The sequence below is a fragment of the Macrosteles quadrilineatus genome, unplaced genomic scaffold (genome assembly GCF_028750875.1).
Source record: "Macrosteles quadrilineatus isolate MER2022 unplaced genomic scaffold, UCM_ALF_1.0 Scaffold_4__1_contigs__length_99947679, whole genome shotgun sequence".
Classification (NCBI taxonomy): domain Eukaryota; kingdom Metazoa; phylum Arthropoda; class Insecta; order Hemiptera; family Cicadellidae; genus Macrosteles; species Macrosteles quadrilineatus.
In genome coordinates this window covers 34378264-34401641 of record NW_026542597.1, presented here as the reverse complement: position 1 = coordinate 34401641, position 23378 = coordinate 34378264, and the positions used below count along the sequence as shown (strand labels likewise).

The window sequence follows — 23378 nt, the reverse complement described above, 5'->3', positions numbered from 1 at the left end:
CCGTTGATTGGTTTGAATACACCAAGGGTTAAAAAGTTTTCAATTTCAAACAATCCTAGTCAGAAATCAGAAATCTTTATTCGCCATTGATCATATTACATGAAATAGGCTTCGTCATACAATATAGGCTAAATCTATCATAATACTAAGGAAAATAAAATCTACACATATAACAATCATAAACCTATATAGGCCCAAATACTACTGACAATAACAACATTTCTTGGCCAATTCTATCTACAAGTGTTAATCTAGGATCACAGGACAGTCTAAAAACTCAGTTAAACAATAAAATGGATTTTTTAATAGCCAATCGTACATTTTCTTCTTGAAAACATTGACTGGTGCAGTTCTAGCATATGAAGGAAGTTTATTGAAAAATCTAATGCAGTTAATTTTGTGAGATGACCCAGTTTTGGCTAATCTGTGCATTGGGATATCAAGTCTCACCTTCCCTCTTGTGTCGTGGTTGTGTATGCTCTCTCTTGTGACAAATTCTTGTAAGTTCATTTTGATGTGCATTAATGAGCAGAAAATATACAAATTTACAACAGTGAGAATTTTAAGTTTAATAAATAATGGACGACAGTGTTCCACAAGGCTCGCCCTACACATATTGCGAATTACTTTCTTTTGAATCAATAAAATATCATTTGTTTGTGAGGAATGGCCCCATAAGAGGAGACCGTAGGTTATGTGTGATTCCAGAAGACCAAAATAAGCCATTCTAAGGTACTCGCCAGAAACAAAATCACTTAGTTTCCAGATAAGATAGCTAACCCTGGATATTTTTTTACATACATGTTCTATATGGGATCCCCAGTTTAATTTTGAATCAATATATATCCCCAAAAGTTTTACGGCTTTATTTTCTAAATCTCTGTTTAAACTTAAAGTAATAGTTTGAGTTTTTGTTTAATTACAAAACAGTTTATTGGCTGAGAACCAGGCAACTGCATTACTAAGGGAAGACTCAGCCAGGGTGTTTAAAATTTCAATTTTTCTATTTCTACAGAGAATTGTTGTGTCATCTGCATAGCAAATAACAGAGTTTGACACAACATTTGCTGGCAGGTCATTAATTGCAATTATAAAGAAAAATGGTCCTAGAACTGAGCCTTGCGGAACACCTATCCTTACATCTCTCAAAACTGAATTATTGTTTTTGACTGACACAAACTGCTTCCGATTGGTCAAGTAAGACTCAATTAATTTCAAAGGTTCACCACTAATTCCATAAAATTTTAGTTTCATTAATAAAATTTCAAATGGAATGCAGTCAAATGCTTTGCTTAGATCACAAAGAGAGAGCATGACAGAATTTTTCATTTCGAAGGCGTCTAAGGTTTATTCATTTACAATTTTCAGAACTGCAGTTGTTGTATTTTTGCCTTTCCTGAATCCAAATTGGCTACTTGTAATAAGATTATGACTTTCAAAATAATGATTTAGTTGATCATAAATTAAGGATTCTAATATTTTGGAAAAAATTGGGACAATTGATATTGGACGATAATTTTGTGCCAAATGTTTTTCACCCTTTTTGAAAACTGGAATTACTTTTGAAATTTGTAGTGATTCAGGAAAATAACCAGATTCTAAGCATTTATTGTATATGAGCGCAAGAGGTTTACATATAAGGTGAATGGTTTTCTTGACAATGTAGTTGGATAACCAATAACAGTCCATGCTTTTGGAGTTTGAAAATTTGAAAACAATGGCAACTATTTGTTCAGATGTTATTTTACTCCATTGAAAAGTAGATTGACACTTTGTTTGAGAATGCAGATATTCATCAGCTGAACGGCCCACAGGCTTAATTTTACTACCCAAATCTTTTACTGAGTCAATAAAAAAATCATTCAAGTCATTGGGATTCAGTGGAATGTCCTGTGTTTTTGTAGGAGCACTTTCAAGAGATATGATATCCCACGCTGCTTTACATTTATTAGGGGCTAATTCAATGTATTTTTCACAAGCACTTTTCTTTGCAATAGATAATTTCCTTCTATACAGCTTTTTGCATTGAAGGTAAGCAGTGTAACCATTGTTGGCAAGCTCAGACCCACACCTTGTCAAGTTTTTGTACACCGTATTCAATGTAAGCATCCTTTCTCTGATTTCATTTAACTCACAAGTGTACCAACTTATTTTGTTTTTGCCTTTGACATTCCTAGAACATTTTTTTACAAGCGGAGAACATTCATACCATAGACTAACATATTTAGTAAAAAATGACATAAAAATATCAAAAATATTAGAATCTTTGAGATAACTATCAGTAATAAAATTAAAGTCTAATTGCTCCAAATTATTTACAAACATCTCTACAAATTCTTCTTTATGCCGTCTAATGAATACATAATTTCTTTTATCTTTGGGCTTAGTGGCTGTAGGAACATGAAAGTACTTAAAAATTAATGGATCATGATCAGCAAAACAACCTGGTACAACTTCTGTAGAGTAATTATCACTTGAAAAATTAACAATTACATTATCAAGGCAAGCATTTAAGCGTGTAGGCAATTTATTAGAGCAGACCAAATTTAGTGACCTTAGAATATTTTTAAAAACAATAACCTCATGCAAATTCAAGCTGTTAAAATCAATATTAAAATCACCACAAATTGCAAGTTTTGACTTATATTTCTGCAGACTTATCACAACCGCTTCAAAGTTTTCAAAGAAGACATTTACATCACCATTAGGAGATCTATATAAACTAATAACTATTAAATCAACATTATCTAATCTTATGCAGCTAAATTCACAATGTAGTTCCAGACAAAATTTACTGAGATCAATTTTTAAGAAATTCAAACCATTACGTACAAAAATCCCTGCTCCTCCATTTTTTCTCTGCTTTCTACACATTAAATCAGCAGCAATATAACCTTTAGGAGTAAAAATATCAATTAAATTTTCAGTGAGCCAATGTTCAGAGACACAAATAACATCAATATCATGACTATTACTAAAATGCTCAAGCTCTAAAACCTTATTGCGAATACATTGAATATTGACCTGTAATATTTTAAAGGTGTGAACTTCATTGTCACTCTGTGTTGATTTGCTCAGACTTTTGTTAGCTACTTTACTATTGAAACAACTGTTTTTTTCCTTAAAAAATATCTAGATTCATTGGACTGCTCAGATTTACTACTACATGCCTTGATATTTTTTGTGACGTTATATTCATTCACAAACAGTTCCTTCTCACTCTGCATCGATCCCAAATTCTCCTGTGTGTTTACACTCGGTCAACAGTGTAGCAATACTCATAACACAACACAGCACTACAGCAGACGGAATTGTGCTGAGCTGAAACTGAAAATACAGTATTGGTATGACTGTGACAGTAGTGACAGTACTGTACCGAAATGTCAAATTGAAGGGATCTCTAACCTAACACCGTTCCGTCAAGTCAAACAAAGCTAACAGTGTAGTATACCTAACTTAGTTATAATGCTTGTTATTTTCTCATGAAACTTATAAAAGGGATTGAATTTGCCTAGTTCCATCATCCCATCTTGTTTTAAAGACTATCAGGGTTTACTTAGTACATTAACCACTATCATGGATAACCTGGATTATAAGAAAATGTGCAGATTGTGCCTAAGCAAAGACTGCACTTTAACAAAAATATTTTCTGAAAATGATTCAGCTCCTTTTACTGACTCATTATCACAATTAATTATTGATTGTGTTGGGATTGAGGTTAGTATAGCCATAGATAAAACATACTGTATAGCCTAAATGAGTTTTTTAATACTTTAAAATTGATAAGTTAAATAGGCCTAGTTAGGCTAGCCTACTCATCTACATCTATATATCTATATATATCTATACTTATTTAATACGCAAGCAGGTTTTTTGTGACAATTACTCCTCCGAAACTACTGAACCGAATGACATGTTTTTGGTGTCATTGGAAAGAGAGTAACGTGAAGTTGTGCAGGAAACTTTCTTTTTAGGGAAATAATGAGAGAGTGAGGCCATGGAGCCCTTTAAAGTTTTGTGTTTCTCCATAAGATTAACATTGGAAACAAAAATTGTTATGAAACTCCAGCTGTTGTCAGAAATCAAAAGTGAGAAGAAGAGCATATGTTAATTGTAAACAGTCAATAAGTTTGCTAATTTAACAGTTTGCTACAAACCTGCTGACTTGGTTGAAATTTGTTTTAAAATAACGCCTGTAATACTTAGCAATTGCTCGAATTCGAGCAACAGGGACACTAGTACTTATTTAATACGCAAGCAGATCTTTTGTGACAATTACTCCTCCGAAACTAATGAACCGATTGTCATGTTTTTGGTGTCATTGGATAGAGCGTAGCGTGAAGTTGTGCAGGAAACTTTCTTTTTAGGGAAATAATGAGAGAGTGAGGCCCTGGAGCCCTTTAAAGTTTCTTATTTCTCCATAAGATTAACATGGGAAACAAAAATTGTTATGAAACTCCAGCTGTTGTCAGAAATCAAAAGTGAGAAGAAGAGCATAGGTCAATTGTAAACAGTCAATAAGTTTGCTAATAAAACAGTTTGCTACAAATATTTGCTGACTTGGTTGAAGTTTGTTTTAAAATAACGCCTGTAATACTTAGCAATTGCTCGAATTCGAGCAACAGGGACACTAGTACTCATTTAATACGCAAGCAGGATTTTTGTGACAATTACTCCTCCGAAACTACTGAACCGATTGATATGTTTTCGGTGTCATTGGAAAGAGCGTAACGCGAAGTTGTGCAGGAAACTTTCTTTTTAGGTAAATAATTAGAGAGTGAGGCCGTGGGGCCCTTTAAAGTTTCATATTTCTCCATAAGATTAACATCGGACACAAACATTGGGCTGCACTTTACTTTAGGTCCTACACTCATTCGAATAAAATATCGAATATTCGATTGTTTCATTTGATATATTGTTTGGTTAGTTAGGTTAGGTTAACCTTACCTAACTAACCAAATGATATATCGAATGAAACGATCGATTAATCGATATATCGATTGATATTTTAACTCGAATGAGTGTAAGACCTAAAGTAAAGTGCAGCCAAACATTGTTAGCGAATTTCCCATATAGGGAATAAGCTATTACCGTAGTACTCATGGTAAGACCTGGACGCGGGACCGATTTTTTTTTTCGTTTTGAGGTCCCTAGAGGCCAAAAACAGAATCCGTTCAGATTCATATATATATATATATTTATGTTTTAATTTAGGTGTTCATTTAATAGGGCTGCTGATATATTAAATATTTAAGTAAATAAGTACAACTGAGCACCCTGAATATTATATTTTATAAAAAGAAGTGACATGTTTCGGACATTAGTCCATTTTCAAACTTCAAAATACATTAAACACTTAACCGTTGTTTATATAGTTTGTTTGTAAATAAATATGATTTATATATACAGATGGTTTATAGAACTAGACAGGAATTGGAAAAACTTTTTTGTTACTGATTATTTAATTTTAAAATTTGGTCAAAGATTGGGTTTCTTGAAGGAATTTGGCTATTTAAAATATGATTTGGATTTTTTAGATTTTCTTCGTATATTTTTAGATGTTAACTTCGTACATGTCACTTCTTTTTATAAAATATAATATTCAGGGTGCTCAGTTGTACTTATTTACTTAAATATTTAATATATATTTATATATATATATGTCCGTTAGCACGATAACTCGAGCAAAAATGATCCGATTTTGATAAAATTTGGTACAAACGTGTAAACCTACGTTTATTCGAACGAGTTCGCGATCCAGCATGATCGGACCATGGGAACGGGGGTTTATGGGGGGTTTTATGGGGTAAAAGTAGGTTTTTCACATTTTTGACCCCAAAAACATAAAATTTAGCAATTTCTTTCCAAACCATTTTGTAGAGCTCAAAAAAACAAATAATTTAGTATATTTAAGCGTTATTATGCGCCTAATGGTTACGGAGAAAATTCCAAAAAACTGTAAATTTAAAATTCCCATGTTATTCTTATGGAGAATAAGTAAACTGTTGTAGTTTGCTTGTTTATGAACATATTTTGATCAAATTTGGAAAATGTTTTTATTTCTTACTAACTATTAACATTTTACAAAAAAAAAAAAAAAAAACAGTTTTACCCTCCCTGATGCAGCAAACCTAAGTACTTGTTAAACTAATTCTATTTAAATAGGAAATAAATGTTATATTTTTAAGTAGACATTTTAGTGTAAATCCAATCAGGCAAATGGAAATTCGCTTAGTCGCTTAGTGTTGACTGTACAGCGAGGCATTTTGAGAAGGAGAAAACCGACCGGAATGCTTTAGGTTTATCAATAACGAAGATAAACATGGACAACCTTATATGGCTATAAGTCAGGAAATGTTTGTATAAAACATTAAAAAGCAATACCGGTATACCAGGTTATGAAATATGATACAATATTTACAGGAAATGTTGATTACTGTCATATACATCGTGAGTATCTCCATGAGATACACACCGGTAATCTTTGATTTGACTCTTTTAAATTCGTTGTAAATATGACTGTTATTCATTTTGAAATAACTCCTGTAATACTTTGCAATTGCTCAAAATCGAGCAACATGTACACTAGTACTTATTTAATACGCAAGCAGGATTTTTGTGACAATTACTCCTCCAAAACTATGGCACCGATTGACATGTTTTTGGTCTCATTGGAAAGAGCGTAACGTGAAGTTGTGCAGGAAACTTTCTTTTTAGGGAAATAATTAGATAGTGAGGCCCTGGGGCCCTTCAGGCCCCGGGTACGATACGAGCGGCGCCGCTCTGACATCGGATCTAATTTAGTTGCGTGTAAATTCGTTGAGGGTGGCCACGATACGTCTGAGCGGCGAGCGGCACCGCTCAGCGCCGCTCATGGTTCCAAGTCAAAACCGATTTTCGCAAAAACGCCGCTCACCGCTCAGATGAGTCATGCTTCAGTTCGACCTAAAATGACAGGGAAACATCAGCAAACATGCGATACGGGTCGATACTTGAGGTGCAGTTTGGGGAATGTTTGTGGAATGATCAGCACGGAAGTTTTAAAACACTTCAATCACCAGAAAATTATGGGACCAAGTTAGGGTTAAGGGTTTTCTAAAAACTAAGTTTTTCTTTAAAGGCAAACAATTGTCAGATAGCAACAATAGTTGCAATAAGCCTTGCAGGTAAGCATAGTTTACCATTTCGCCTAAACTGACTCATAAAACTGGGAAATTTGATGAGCGTTATAAAAGTGCCGCTTGTATCGTAGCCACCACCGCCACTTACGTGCAGCTCAGGTTGCCGCTCGCGGCTCGTATTGTACCCGAGGCCTTAAAGTTTTATATTTCTCCATAAGATTAACGTGGGAAACAAAATTGTTAAGAAACTCTAGCTGTCAGAAATTAAAAGTGAGAAGAAGAACATATGTTAATTGTATACAGTCAATAAGTTTGCTAATTTAACAGTTTGCTACAAACATTTACTAACTTGGTTGAAATGAAATGTTTACTATTTAAATTTGGGTTGGCGTAAATATTACAATGGAAAAAAGCGAGAGAGCCTGGATAAATTGATATACTAAAAAAAAAACTGAATTAGGCTAACACTGTGCTGCATTTCTTTGTAATCATTGAAAGAGCTGATTTGCTAACTATGGAAACATAAGAAAGTCATAGAACATCACCAAGGATAAGAAATAAAAATATTGTTTTTTTTTTTAGAATTTATAATCGTTATTATGGACAACCTAATGCGGATATGAGTAAGGCTATTTGCAGAAAATACTAAAAAACAAAATCAGCTTTTGAAAAATGATAAGATATTTACAAGAAATTGTGATTATATCGATCTGTTGTATACACCATGAATATTTCCAAAATCCTTCAGTCGAATCTCTTAAAGTCATAAGAAATTATGACTGCTATTTGGTTTAAAATAACGCCTGTAATACTTAGCAATTGCTCGAATTCGAGCAACAGGGACACTAGTTTTGTAAATCATCTTGTGTATTCTGTAACACACTAACTTTTAACTTAAACTTGCTTAACTAACTTTTAAAATGCAGGTGGCCCTCTCCTTGAATAGGTACTAGATCAGGAATAAAATGCAGTATTTTAATTTCATTCAATAAAATATTTTAATTTCATTCAATAAAATATTTTAATTTCATTCAATAAAATAGGTCTATCGTAGGTTCTTTGCGGAACTGTAACCAAGAAGGGATCAATATTGGTCACTCTAAAATTTCAACCTTAAAAAATTGTATTGAGTCCAAGTTTCTGTCGATAAGTGTTTCTGTTTGGGCACTAGGCCTAATCCAACTTGTATTTAGACATCACTAAATCGTCACATTTACAAAACTTCAACGATCCTAACTTAGTGGACTCTAAGAGCTGACTAAATATTTTTGGATACTCAACAAACATATTAGTTAGTAAGTTAATTGACTCAACTACTGGTACCAAAAATCGTAACTCCCAATCAATTTACCTACTTGGCGTAAATGGTCTAGGCCAAGGCCTAATATTTTTGCTTCTCTTGGGCGTTAAACTATGATTTTCTAACTTGTCTCAGCGTTGTAATACCATAACACCTTCCTTTCAGGTTAATTTTGATTTATAGATTTAGGCCTATCTTATGATTTTAAGAGTCAAAGAAGTGATCCTGTAGTTTAACAGACATTAGAACTATCTTTGATGACATTTGATTTTCTGTTCTTTATAAGTAGGCCTAATACCTTTGTCTGCAGAGAACCAGATATTCCATTGCCAAGCCAAAGTTGTCGTTAGTTTCCGAATAAATATCGAGCTAGTTCAATTGAGCCTTTGACAGGGTGTGCTGATGTTGGTCTCTGATTAAGCTGTTTCAAACTGAGCAACTCGACACCGACATGCTGCTGACACCAACATTACAAATCGGTTAGGCATTTCACACTACCATCGGGTCGGGGCAACTACACAAATCTTTCTGTCAGTAAAAAACTCACCTCATTTTGCAGTGGGTGGCAAAACTCCCAAACTTTCTCGCAATTTTGATTTTTGTTGTCCTCGTACGTCTCATATATTCGGCTTTAAAACAAAAACAGGAAATAGCAAATTTTCTAAAGCTAACAACAAATATAAAGCTTCTTACTAATTAGGCTGTTTCTAGTTGAGATTGACTAAAACCCCAGTTGGGATAAAAACCCCACGTGGCACACTGTACAAAGTAACTTACAGCTTATTCTGTTATTGGTATGAGATACTCTTTTACTCTTTATTGTAGGTTGAACCTGGTGAAAACCTGCCGGATAAAATATGCAACGTCTGCATAGATGAGCTAAAACGATGGCAAAGATTTAAAAAGCTCTGTGAATTGTCTAATGAAGAATTGATTACAGGAATGCCTCCTCTCCCAGACGAGGTATGGAAGATACAAAATTTACTTTATAAAAAAAAAAAACAATTACTGTACTTCTATCAAAATCTTTTCTTGGCTGTAGGCTTATCTCACTCATATGTTATAAATGTCAGTTTTAAATTTCAAACTTATAGTAGTCTGTAAGATCTTTTGTTTTTTGAATTGAAGTGTGCATGGATTTTAAAAAATGGATCAAGCACCTCTGGTGTAAAGTGATGGTTATTTTATCCCCCAACGAGCCAATGTGTTATTTTCAAATAAATACCATTTGAACACCATATACTAAATTTTCATTGAAGTAGGCCTAAATCTCAAACTCTAAATTGGATTTTAAAAGTATATTATAATTCAGAGTTAATGGTATATTAAGCATAATTCTTTTCACTTTAAATCAAACTGATGACTGTTTTGTCCCTTCCCAGGTTTTAGAAAAGAATTTACAGAGCAAAAGTGACAACTTGGAAACATCATCTGATTTTGGCTTGGGAGACGTGAGTTTGCTTGAACACGATTCACTGTTCAATAGCATAGATGGCTTCAAAGACGGAAATATAGTTGGCAATGATTTAATCACTAGCAAACCATTCTCGAGCTTAAATAACAACTGTGAAAACATTGGCAATTGGAATAAAAGGGAAGAGCAGTTGGAAAATGAAGCAGAGGATACAGTTCTAAGAGAAAATAAGAGGAGCAAATGGAGAGAAAAATATTCAAGGATCTATTTGAAAAAGTACAATTGCGAGTTGTGCTCTAATGTTTTCTCCAAATTCAGCCAACTACTGCAACACGATCGAGTCGATCATAAGGATACAGATAAGACTGTGGCGTGTGATAAGTGTGGAAAGTTATTTATCTCCAAACATAGGTTGGAAACTCATCACCGAATGAAGCACGGTGACAAGATATACGAATGTGATATATGCGGGCTCAAAAGTGTCTCTGAGAAATCGTTGAAAGTTCACAAGACCCGACACAGCAAACGTTTCATCTGTGACGTTTGTGGCCTCGTTACCAACTCCAACAGGAGTTTACAGGACCACAAACTTGCACATATGGATGCACAAAGTAGACCTGTATATGTCTGTGACATTTGTCATCGAACATTCAAAAACAAACAATGGTTTGACACTCACATGTTAACGCACACGACGGACAAAACCGAGTGGAAGTGTAAGGAGTGTGATAAAGAGTTCAAGAATCTGCAGAGTTTCAACAGACATAAAAGTGCACATTCGGATGAAAAGACAGCTGTTTGTGAAGAGTGTGGTGCGGTTTTGAAAAATAAAATGACCCTCTATATACACAAACTGAAACACAAGGAAAAACAACACATGTGCCAGCTCTGTGATAAACTTTTCCAAACAAAAAATCTTTTGAATAGACATATGACAGTTCATCTAAACCCATCACATCGTTGTTCTATTTGTAACAGGGTTTTCAGTAGGAATGACATTTTAAAGAAACATCTTAAAACACACCATAAAACTATTGCAAGCCAATGAAAAAACCTTACACAATAAAGTAAAACGTAAAACACTATCCAAGGAAAAAATGACAATATTGGATTCTTGTTAATAAGTTTTTACAAAATAAACAGCACTGTAAAAAAACTTGTTAACTTGTAATATACCCTGAAATATTACGTAGCTTAGCATTATAAAAACACCAAACATATTTGACTGATTGAAAACAACCTTTTCTATGACTTTATTTTGTACCGTACCTTTAAATAGACTATGCAAAAGAAGGCAAATGTTTAATTAAAAAGACGTCAAATATATTTTTTTGAAATGTTTATTTAGTAAAATACACAATGGTTTGACAAAAGCTGATGATGATACAATAATTAAATTAAAATAACATAAATTATAACAAACAACAGAACTAATTAAAATTAACAGACAAGTTTTCCTTTAAAATGAGCATTCTAACTAGCATATCGAATAAAATAGTATCAAAATAGGCTGACCATTAAAATTGTACAATTTCATATAGGCCTACCATTATAAATATTGTCATCAAATATTTTTCTGTTGTGCTGATTGCTTAATAAAGTAAACAAAATCTAAAAAAAAGTACATTAAAATGACAAACATAATACAAAACTTTCCACATACAGTTGTTAATCTCCAATGAACAGTGAGTGAGCTATAAATTCCAATAAATTATGTGTAAAAACTAAAATAGGCTTATATCTACAAAAAATATATCTTCTCTTAAACATACGACTTGATGAAACAACTGTGCTCGACTATGTAGTTGCCAAAATAGGCTATCTTAAATGGTATTAAATTCTTGGTACTGTATTTTTATTCCCATGCAAGACTAGGTATTGCAATAGTTTTAAAATAGTATATTACTTTTGCATACGCTTCAGTTTGAGTTCGGGTTTGTAATGTTGTATTTCACTAGTGAAGAACTTTAATTTAACGTGCATAATATCAACTGACTTTACATGGTGCACAATGGAAACACCATTTACTTTTAGTACGATGCCTACCAAAAGCATTTGCTTGTAGATTTCTCTATGAACCATGTAAATTTTGTAATAAATTCTCATCGATTTTTAGAATGATTAACACATTTTACCCCACGCCGCCCGGGGGTTAAGTATTAAAATTATTCAGAGTACCCGATACGATAATCAAAAGATGCCAGCAGTTACCTAAACTGGAGCTGTTTTTCAGGCCATCAAAGAAAATGGTATTGTAATTTCCAAGAAGAAGAAGAATTATACTTTAGATTCTATCTTTAAACTCCACCATGTTCAAGTCTACGATTTCTTGCAATTTTGGGAATTAATGTATTTTGTATCAAAACTAAAAATAAAAACCTTCCCTGGACGATTGAAACTGTAGGTCCCTGAATAGCATGATCTCAAATTCATTTTAATTTAAATGTAAATTGGTTCATAACAAGGTTATTGAAACTTAAATTATAGGTTTAATATGCTGTAGCATTTTATTTTATATATTTTGGCATGTGATGCTGCTGCTAGTATATACATCAATTGACATTGAAAATATAATCTATTTGTTTATTTTTCAAAATTATTATAATTTTATACATTTATTGCGTTTTTCTTTAATAAGATTTTTGCGGATGGAAGATTCAGCTCATCGTGGTTTGCTATCAGTGTACATGCACTACTTTTTAGATATGCGCATCCTGAGTTGTGCTTATCTGTCCTCAAAATGAACTGGCCAATAGTAAGCTCTTATTTCAAGGTTTTTACCATATATGGTATTGTGGTCATGTCGAATTGACATGGTGGGGATTTTGCGATTCTCATACTTTTGTCACTAACATAATTCATTCCACTATCAGACATCGAGCAGCACACCAGGGTCTGTAAGTAGCCCCCTATTCTTCCAACTCAGATGACTAAGTATTTTCTAAATTACTTCTGTTAGGGCCGATACCATCTGTTATGTCAATCCCATTGTTTTGCCTAGTAGTACTAATATCTAAAGTACTTTTATTAAGATATATATATTATGCTTTAATATTTTACCAAAGATGTATTAAATAAATATTACTTTACACTTGTTGAGATGTTTTAATTTACAACATTTTGCCCTGCCATCCTGGCGCACGACAATTTTGGTGTCAGAAGTGGGATTGATATTCGGATGGTGCCTTAAATATTTTAATAATAGCAATGTTCAATGGTGGTATTTTTGGTAATAGCTTTATATGTAATAGGGTACTGTGTACACTTGTATTATATTAAGTAGAAACTATACGATATAAGCTGGGGTCTAAGTCAAGCAAAAAATTTGAGCCAGCCTGTATGGAAAAACGTTCTTTTGGGAAGCCACCTTCTTGTGGGTCAAGTACGGCTAGTAAAGAACCAATAAAATCCGAATTATTCACTAAGATAGGGACACGTTCAGCTGTGATAACTGCTCGTTACGAACATGTTTATCCTGTAAATCAAGGTTTTAGTCAAAACAGTAGTCAAAGTATAGCCATCTGTAGACCATGTGTTATGTCAATCCCATTGCCTAGTAGTACTAATATCTAAAGTACTTTTATTAAGATAATTATGCTTTAATATTTTACCAAAGATGTATTAAATAAATATTACTTTACACTTGTTGAGATGTTTTAATTTACAACATTTTGCCCTGCCATCCTGGCGCACAACAGGCACTTTATCAAAATATACCAGCCTATCTTAAAACAAGGATAAATCCATTTGTTAGCTGAAACATCCAAACTAAATGAAACAATATAACTTAAGTTTGTTTCAGGTTTTATTTTTCATCAGTTGACTGAAATGTTTCTTAAATTTAAACATTCTTTAGAAGATTTTTTTAAAATGCTCTTGATTTAGATATAAGCCTTAAAAATTATAAAGAGCATTTAATTTTGAATCCAGTATTTTTTATTACCAAAGCAAATACCTCATGTAGTGCATTTGTAGATTTCTTAAGAATTTTGCTAAACTGTTTTACATACAACTGTAAGAATTCTACGTCACTCAAAAATGTTACACAACACAAATTTTATTTCCAAATCACTACCAAGAACGATAAAACCAGGCTAATTAACATCACAGCAAACAAGAAACTAAAGAGGTTAACAATTTAAACAAAATTTAACAAATTGACTGCCTCCAAACCTCACACGAAAAAAGCAAAACAGTTATTTGGCAACAATGTTTATGGATTCAAAATAACAATAAACTTTTATGGCAGTAAAAGTCAATATTATACAAGCGTTCACACCTCACTCTCAAGAAAAATAAACAACTCTCAAAAAAGGCACATAAAACAATGATATTCTTTGCAAATTTCAACATAATTTTGTGTGATGGCTTTCAAGACTTGTTTGGTCAAAGCAATCTAACAAATTGTAGTCTATTTATAACTTGACAATATAACAATATTTCGGTAATAAATCTTTTGTTTATGAAACAAAATGAAGTAGGACAGAAAGTATCTACAACTCTCAATTTTTTCCCCTTTTTTGTATTAAGCAATACAAATTTGATATAAGTACGGTTCTTGGTGCAAGCAATCTTTTTATTTTATCTTAACAAAATGTCTTGAGACTATTCACCATCCTTATCTACTGTTCAATAAATGCATAAGCAAATTTTGAAAACAATGAAACAAGGCCCTTGCCTCAGCTATGTCAGCTGCCTCAGTTATGCCTCAGCCTGTCGGGTCAGCTAGTTAAATATATTTTAATTTTCTAAAAATAATTTACTAACATATAATCAGTTGTAGAAGAATAAAAACAAAAAAAAACTTAAAACGACAAATACTGGCCACAATAAGATCTACAAAAGTCCTACAAATAAAAGTAAACACATAATAAATTATTTAAGTACAACAATTTTTAAAGTGCTTCATCAATATAATCTCTGTACCACTAAATCTAAAAAGGATTGGTTTACTCCAAAGAAGATGAGATAAAACAAGATGTCTGTACCAATAAAATATACCCCCACGCAGCAAACCTACAGACAAAGCAGATTTATATTTGCCTGATACAAAAATATTTTCTTTATCATGTCAGATGTTTTCCATAATATTTAAAATAAGGTTTCTGTTTCAACGTCAATGTCACTTTTAATGTTTTATTTTTTATAAGGAAACACGAGTTTAAAGTTCAACACATTTGATAAGATTTGACTAGTACTTAGGGTTGCTGATAAGATAAGGGAAGTAAGAAAGTGTGCTTTTTAAGAAGTCTTGTTTAAGAAAATTGGTACTAACTTATAATCTCAAACGTACTAATTAATGGTTTGTTATTTATACTATTACTTGTATAGTTTCCAAAAATACTTCCAAATTTAAGAGATTAAAAATCCTTCCCCAAAGCTGAAATCCGTTCTTGTCCTTCCCTAAAATAAATTGAGAACTCGTACATTTGAATACAAGCACATTGAGGAACTAAAATACACAAGTTGTACTGGAGCGGAACCTTAAACGAAAACAAGATAATCCGACATCTACAGAATAAATAATACATTGTGAAATGTTGATGAGACGTGACTATGTACATAACCTTAAAGCTACAACAATTATGTGAAGCGAGTCTATCGTATAAAAATTGTTGAAAAATTTTACACGTACATTGTACAGTGGAATCACATGATGTTTTAAATATTTGTACATAATTAAGAAACAAACCATAAAACTGGTTTGACAACGAAGCTACTGTGTAGTTATCACAAATTTACTTGACGAGTAGGAAGCCGTGGACATTGACAATGAACTTGTCAAAGTTATCTCTAAACCTCATCTTCTGCGGTCGTTCTGTATTGAGAGTGACATTGGTCGTCAGTTCTGTAAAGGCCGCCGCTAACCTCTGCGCAGTTTCTGAATCTGTCTGGCTGTTGATCAGGTTCTGGACTATCTCTTGATAATCCTCCTGCAGGATTATCAGTTTGTCATTAAACACAAACTTGGAAGGGGAGAAAAACATATGAGTGTTATCCTGAGAGTCAATTTTTGATTTTAGAACCGCATTTTTTAACCTACCTTGCCACATTTATTTGGTTGACTAAGAAATATTTTAGTGTAAGCATTTTAAATACAAATACAGTAGACCTTCTCTAAAACGACCTAGCATTAACCAAAAATTGATTATCTATTTATCGTAATTTATTAGTTTTTATTTTTTTTTAACCAACTTTGTTTTGAGAGCAGTTTGGTTAAACCACCACATTCTAGGAATCTCTGCATTTCCGCTCCCACGCTCGGCGATGGGAACAATACGCTAAACTCTACAGGATGTAGCTAAGAATAAGTTATTTTTACATAGCCTATCCTAAAAAAATTGCATATTGATATAAATAAACATCCTTTTTTGTAACGAAATGGTTGCTTGTAACTTTAATTTCTCCAATAAGTTATTTACTGATTACGATGAATTTGGATAGCGTCAATTAATATTACAAAAGGAATTAAAATAAGAATTTTTACTGACTCTTGCCTTGTATACACTAGTATTAATTCATCAGTTAAAAAAAGTTAAGAAAACAAGTTTTTTTACTAACAAATTATTACATTTTTAAACAAGCTTGAGCACTTCACAGTAGTAGATTTGATGAGAATAAAGCAATTTCAAAACATTTTTAGAACCGTCTTGTTTGTGTTAACTTTGTAAAACTTTGAAACTCTCCACCTCACATTGTTCAAGAATACTAAGACCACGTACCTGATAACAACATATCAGTATGAAGAGAGCTGGTCCAGCTTGGTCTGAGTTGATTTGATGGGACAAAATGAGGTCCATCAGCATCTGAAAACATAAATTGTGTATCACACTATGCTGCACTACTAAAGGAACTATACAGAATGTTCCTAAATGATTATTGAGAGGTTGTACCTACTATAATATTGATAAAAAAACTATGTAAATTTAAAAATTAATACATACAATACAAAACAAACCCATTTTTGGCCCGAGCCCTAAAGTTCAAAATTGTTTACTCGACGCAAAATAAAAAATCTTGCTCGCCGACTCCTATGGACAATGAAGCCAAAAAACAACAAATTTAAAAGCGTCATAGTTCTGTAGCTCCAGACTTTATACAGTTTGTAATAAATACTCAGATCACTATAATTTTAAAATGGATATGCATACAAACTAAAGGAATATAACTGATTTATAATTTTTTAAATAACAATTCGTACTAAGTAAATAATGCTTCTTAACACGTTGATACGGCCTACATTATTTAATAGAGTGCGGGACTGGCGCGCGCGGCAGACTACGTTAAACTACGTAGCACTGCTAACTCAGTATTGATCTAGTGTGAGCTCAGCTTCGCACGGGGAACGACATTTCGCTTGAAGCTTGCTGTGCCAGTTTAATACTTTAATCTGGTATAATTTGTTTTCAGATCCGACAATTTCGTCGGTGGTGGGGACTAGTGATGGTCAATACCAGAAATTTCAAATCTCAAAACCAAAACCGAAACTTTTAAAAATCGAGTTACAAATGTCAAAACCTTAACGCGAAACTTTTTTACTTAGCTGGTAAAAAAATACAGGTAATCTATACTATTATACAAAAATCTAATGGTGTCTGTCTGTATGTGTATTACTAAGGCTAGGATTATACTAGGACGCTGGCGTCCGAGAGGCTAGCGTCCCAACTCGAGCCGAAAAATGACGTGATTTGTGTTGGCCTCTCGGACTGCCATTTTATTTCAATGTTTAGTCACTTTTTGTTTATATCTATTTAAATAACATTAGGTTTAACGAGTACCAAGGTTAGATGCTTTAAGGGGGCTAATAAAGTGTGTTTTTTTGTAAAATACTGTATTATTAGCTTAGTATAAAACAAATTGGCCAAGTTTAATTTAAATATATCCATACACAAGCAAATTCCAACACTTAACAACATTTTCTATAAGAATAACATGGCAATTTTTAATATACTCTTTTTTTAATTTTCTCCATAACTAATAACAGTACAAAAACACTTAAAAGCTCATTAAAATTGTCTAGAGAGAAATTGTGATTTTTTTAGTTTTATGGATCAAAAATGACAAACCCCCTTTTTTTAGCACATAAAACCCCGTTCCCAAGGTATGTTCATGCTGGTTCGCGAACTCATTCAAATTTATCCCACCCTTCACCTTAAAACCAAATTTCTTCAAAATAGAACAAAAGTTACTCCAGTTATCGCGTTTACAGACATTTACATATGATATTTAAATCTATACGAACGGATGGTGTTTTTGGCCTCTGGGGACATCAAAATGAAAAAGTAAATCGGTCCCGGGCCTAGGTCTTACCATGCCACCTACGGTAATAACTTCGAGCTTTCGGTGGCTTTTTTTAGCATCCGACGCTAGCATCCATAGTATAATCGCCCCCCATTTGATTTAATGCCCCGCTAGCGTCCCGGACGCTGGCCTCTCGGACGCCAGCGTCCTAGTATAATCCTAGCCTAATAGGTGCAAAAACTACTGAACCAACTGGGCTAAAATTTTACAAAAATATAGTTACCATACCAAGGACCATTATAGGAATATTCACATTTCGATACTGACCGTAGGCTTTGCCCCTTTGGCTTTAAAAGTTCTGATGTGAAGATTTTAAAAGTACGAGTAAATATTGATTGGTCTCCATGGCTGTGATGAGAACACTAACAATGTTTGTTTACATTTGCTTTGACATTTAAATGTAAACAAGAAGAACTGCTAAACTGCATATTTCACAACTTCAGACAGCTGATACAAAGAAATTAAATATAATATTTTCCATAACTATGAGGTAGGTTTATTTTAATCTAACCTTTTATCATGGATTATTTATTCTAAAACTATGTCAATGATTATATAAAAAAAAGATTCTATAACCGTTGCTGTATCAACTCCGGCTCTGCTTTGGATTTTTTTAAAGCGTCTAAGTTATGAAAATAATATTATTTATATGATTTCATGGAAACAGTATGAAAATTACAATGTATAGATGTTTTATATGTTAAGCAGTTATAATTTATTTAAAGTAGCCTCCAAATTCTACTTTAAATAAATTATAACTGCTTAACATGTGTTAGATTAAACTAAAGAATATCATCAATAACTAAATTGTACGTCGTTGATTTTCGTTTTTTAAAATCTGTTGTATATGTGTAACTATAATTAATTATCAAATGGTAATACAAAAAACTCTTATCTTAACATAGCTTTCAGTGCTTTCAGTTCACATTTACTTTATTTGATAAATTTATTATTTGTGTTTTGCCACTCCACTGATTAAATTAAACCAAGGAAAATATCATAAAACTACTGTCGGGTCAAAAAGTATAGATACTCGAGTTTGAGCTTTTATTGCAACGTAACCAGTTGACGTAGAAAAATACAAGTTACATCACATTTTTAAGAATTTATTTCTGCGTTTATGTGTGTTGGTTTCAAATTTTTTATTCAGTTTCAACTTAGCCTTTCAGCGGGTTGAATGAAAAAGGTACAGGTTTTTCGGCGCTTTACCAACAACGGGCGACTTTAACATTTTATAACAAACAAACTACTTATCTAATCGTCATGAAACTTTTAAAGCTTTTAGAAAATATACTTATAAAGCATATTTATAAGTTTTAGAATTTTTCGTCAATAAAAAAAAATTCTGTTATGGTTTTTGTAAAGGCATTTTATTTCAGAGACGGAACAAGTTAGAAACTCCGATGAAAGCTTAAAATAAAGCTCTTAAAAAGATACGAATGAAAAGTTGAGTTGCACATTAGCTAAGTGGTCTTTAATAATTAAAATGGACGTATAATCAAAGCTGTTCTGAAACGCAATAGTGCGTGAAATTTGTACCGCTATCGATCCGCAGGCAGGGAGTTCTCCCTGCCCAGGACCGGTTTTGGCAGCACGGACGCTCGAACGATGAATCATACATACCCCACGAGGTTATCTGCCTACGAACCACCCTTACTCCACTCCTACCACTGAGTCATACATAATTACATACATTCCATCCCTACAATGTTATATTGTGGTCTAGACATATTTTCCTCAGCCTATCTGTGTTACTCGTTGTAGTCAAGATGCCCAGAGCGCCACATTATCAGAAGGTGAAACCTACTGTGATTTTAAAGGCGATATGTTTTGTTCTTTTGGAGTCAAGTGTAATGACAAGCGATACTTATTTTAACAGAAGGTTTCGGAGTGCGTTTGGAAGTCGATTGCAACTGTGAAGATATGGTTAGGGGTAGGTTTATTGTAGTGATGTTCGTCGGTTTGATCCGTGCTGCCAAAACCGGTCCTGGGCAGGGAGAACTCCCTGCCTGCGGATCGATAGTGGTACAAATTTCACTCACTATTGCGTTTCAGAACAGCTTTGATTATACGTCCATTTTAATTATTAAAGACCACTTAGCTAATGTGCAACTCAACTTTTCATTTGTATCTTTTTAAGAGCTTTATTTTAAGCTTTCATCGGAGTTTCTAACTTGTTCCGTCCCTGAAATAAAATGCCTTTACAAAAACCATAACAGAATTTTTTTTTATTGACGAAAAATTCTAAAACTTATAAATATGCTTTGTAAGTATATGTTCTAAAAGCTATAAAAGTTTCATGACGATTAGATAAGTAGTTTGTTTGTTATAAAATGTTAAAGTCGCCCGTTGTTGGTAAAGCGCCGAAAAACCTGTACCTTTTTCATTCAACCCGCTGAAAGGCTGAGTTGAAACTGAATAAAAAATTTGAAACCAACACACATAAACGCAGAAATAAATTCTTAAAATTATGATGTAACTTCTATTTTTCTACGTCAACTGGTTACGTTGCAATAAAAGCTCAAACTCGAGTATCTATACTTTTTGACCCGACAGTAAGCAGTACACTGTGTTCCTTTTATTTCTAAAATCAATGAAATATCTGTTACTATGTTTACTTAATGGTAAGTGAGCAATATGTAAAGGCAATGGACGATGGAACTGATTAAAATAACTGGTTTGTATATTAAGTTGTTTCTTGATATTTTTGTAGAGTAGAATCAGAGATGCAGTGAAACATATACTGTATTTTCTGTTACATTTTTTAGTCCTTGGTGTTTTTATAATCATATTAGTTTTGTCTACTGTGTTTAATGCTTAATTATTTGTTTAGAATTTTGTATAGTACCTATAGATATAGTTTCTTTAATATTTCAAAAAACTGTATTGTCTTTAATGCTAAATTATTTGTTTAAAATTTTTTATAGTACCTATAGATATAGTTTCTTTAATATTTCAAAAAACTGTATTGGTAAGGCACAGCAATATTTCTTAAGTTTATAACAGCTGACTTTGTTTTGCTAATGATTTATTGTGAGTGAAGATACTGAAGATGGAAGGATTTGCGATTTAATATAAAGAAGAGTGAAATTAAAAAAAAATGTTCATTTAAATTTAATAATCTATAATATTAAAACAAAACAGAGTTTTTTTTATTTCACGATTCTGAATCAACCTCTTGACGGATATTCATGATTTTTGTTTTGAAAGAAAGATAATTTTGAGAACTAGGGAATGTCGAAGCCATAATTTTAGTTCATGGTTTCAGATTTTAGAAATTAAGTTTTAATTTTTAAAAAGTCTAGCAGCCGACGCTAGCATTTTAAAGTATTTTCAATGCTGGTTTAACTAACAGCTGGTTTATAACTGTCATTAAGAATAAGAATAAGAATAAGAATCCATTTATTGTCATTTGTCAATTTACATTGCTATAGACAACGTCAAAGAAATACATTAAAGTGCAGTGTTAATGCAGTACATTGAAATGTTTATGTTACGAGTTGTTAGTTTACAAAAATATTGTTCGTTGGTGTTTGCCTACATACTATTTCATTAAAATGTACTGTAGGTATGGTAGTTTTCCCCTACCGTGAAGGATCTGCATTATCAGGAAATGTGTTATTTTGAACTAAACATCTCAAACACTTGCGTTTAATCAAGTTCTGCCGTAAATGCAATCTGTGTAAGTATTTAGTTTATGCATTGCAAATTTGAACTCATATTTGGGAAATTTTTGTTCAGCAGTTTATCGCTTAATTGTTTAAGATATAAGTGGTTTACATGTTGATACTCCTTTTTCTGTATGTTTGAATGTGAGTATGTCGGCATAAACAATTTTGGTTAGTAATGAAAGCGTCAATCGGCGTAGTAGGTCTCTATAAAACTGTCAAATAAACTGCAGGGTGCAGCAGAAATCAAAGTCGACTCATACCATACCAACTATCCCCGTAGTGCTGATGATTCAGAAACTTGGGCACTGACCAAAGAACCGAAAAACCTTAATGCTGGGTTAGATAATAAAGTACAGAGAAAATATACAGACCAGTTCAAGATAACGGCCCGGAGGTCGAAATAAAAAAGAACAGAGAGGTAAGAGAAATGTGTTAACACCCAAATATAGGGATGCTTTCCAGAAGTAGGTAAAGCTTGGATGGACAGGCTGTGCATAAACTTTTAAAAAGTATATTCCAAGGAGTACCACACGATAGACGGGAAATATCAAGTTATGAAATGCATCCTCAGACTGGGATCTAAATTTTGAAGAGGCAGGTGATGGAAGAGAATCCTCATAAAAGTTTCAGTGGTCACGGAGGTAAGATAAGGTACGGTAAGTACATAAGTAGTACAGTATGCAATTGGAGGTGGCATGTAACTACTCTACTCAAAACCAGTGTGAATCGGTCGCCAATCTCACTTTTAAGATTTTTAAAATCGACACAAATGCTGTTTTATGGTAAAATTATAGGATTTAAATGTATATCGCCATATTTTAGGTCTATATTCGAATGGAATAGATAGGTGGTCACGTTTTGTTTATAAGGTGATCTTCCCCATTAAAACTGCCAGAATTTGTGTCTATGCGTGTAAACTAGATGTTCTGAATTAATCCGTTTTAGTTAGCAACTCGATTTCCGTACGTAGGACGGGCCACCAACTCGTTAGTAATAACTTCAAAATTGAAATTTAAAATGTCAATAATAAATAAAAAGATATGTACCCACTACTTACCACATTTAAAGTCATAACTTAAACGTTTCTATTAAGGCCATAAAAGTTGAATTTCGTTTCTAAAGGCGTTGGCGGATGTGTAACTATTATATGCAACAGATGTAAAGATTAAAATGTATCTATTTTGTGTCCTATTCCCGTTGCAAAGCACGGGTACAACAGCTAGTAAATAATAAAATGTTAAGTATGCAATTAAAACTGAAAGAGATGGACTCCTGACACTGAAATAACATGGATATGTGACTGATAATCTTAAACCCGAATACAACATATTTTTTTTTTATAAACAACCAACATATCCAGGACACGCACAACGGAGAGAACGGGGTTCACTATTAAAAGAAGCAAGTATAGGAAAGCCAGAAGGGAAACGATCATTAGGAAGGCCCAAGAAGAGATGGTAGGATAGTGTCTCCATGGACGTCAGAGAAGTGGGGGCAGCATTGGAAGAGGCAGAAGATCGAGAGAGGTGGAGAGCAGTTGTTGGTGCGGCCAAATCCCGCCTTGGGCATAA

The 23378-nt window shown here is 33.1% G+C and overlaps 2 protein-coding genes across 2 annotated transcripts in view; one reads left to right on the top strand and one right to left on the bottom strand.

Annotated features, from left to right (window-relative positions):
- Positions 1-3446: 3446 nt before the first annotated feature.
- On the top strand, positions 3447-11238 carry LOC128993662 (zinc finger protein 90-like). Its single transcript, XM_054417722.1, has 3 exons — positions 3447-3717; positions 9247-9384; positions 9804-11238. The coding sequence occupies exons 1-3, from the start codon at positions 3577-3579 to the stop codon at positions 10881-10883; spliced, it is 1359 nt and encodes a 452-aa protein (XP_054273697.1). The 5' UTR covers positions 3447-3576; the 3' UTR covers positions 10884-11238.
- Positions 11239-15373: 4135 nt separating this feature from the next.
- Positions 15374-23378, bottom strand: part of LOC128993660 (exportin-4-like) — a 59452-nt gene continuing 51447 nt past the window's right edge. Inside the window, exons 23-24 of the mRNA XM_054417721.1 lie at positions 16558-16641; positions 15374-15768 (exon numbers count right to left, since the gene is read on the bottom strand). Coding sequence (XP_054273696.1) covers positions 15574-15768; positions 16558-16641 — 279 coding nt within the window. The 3' untranslated portion in view covers positions 15374-15573. The remainder of the gene's footprint in view (positions 15769-16557; positions 16642-23378) is intronic.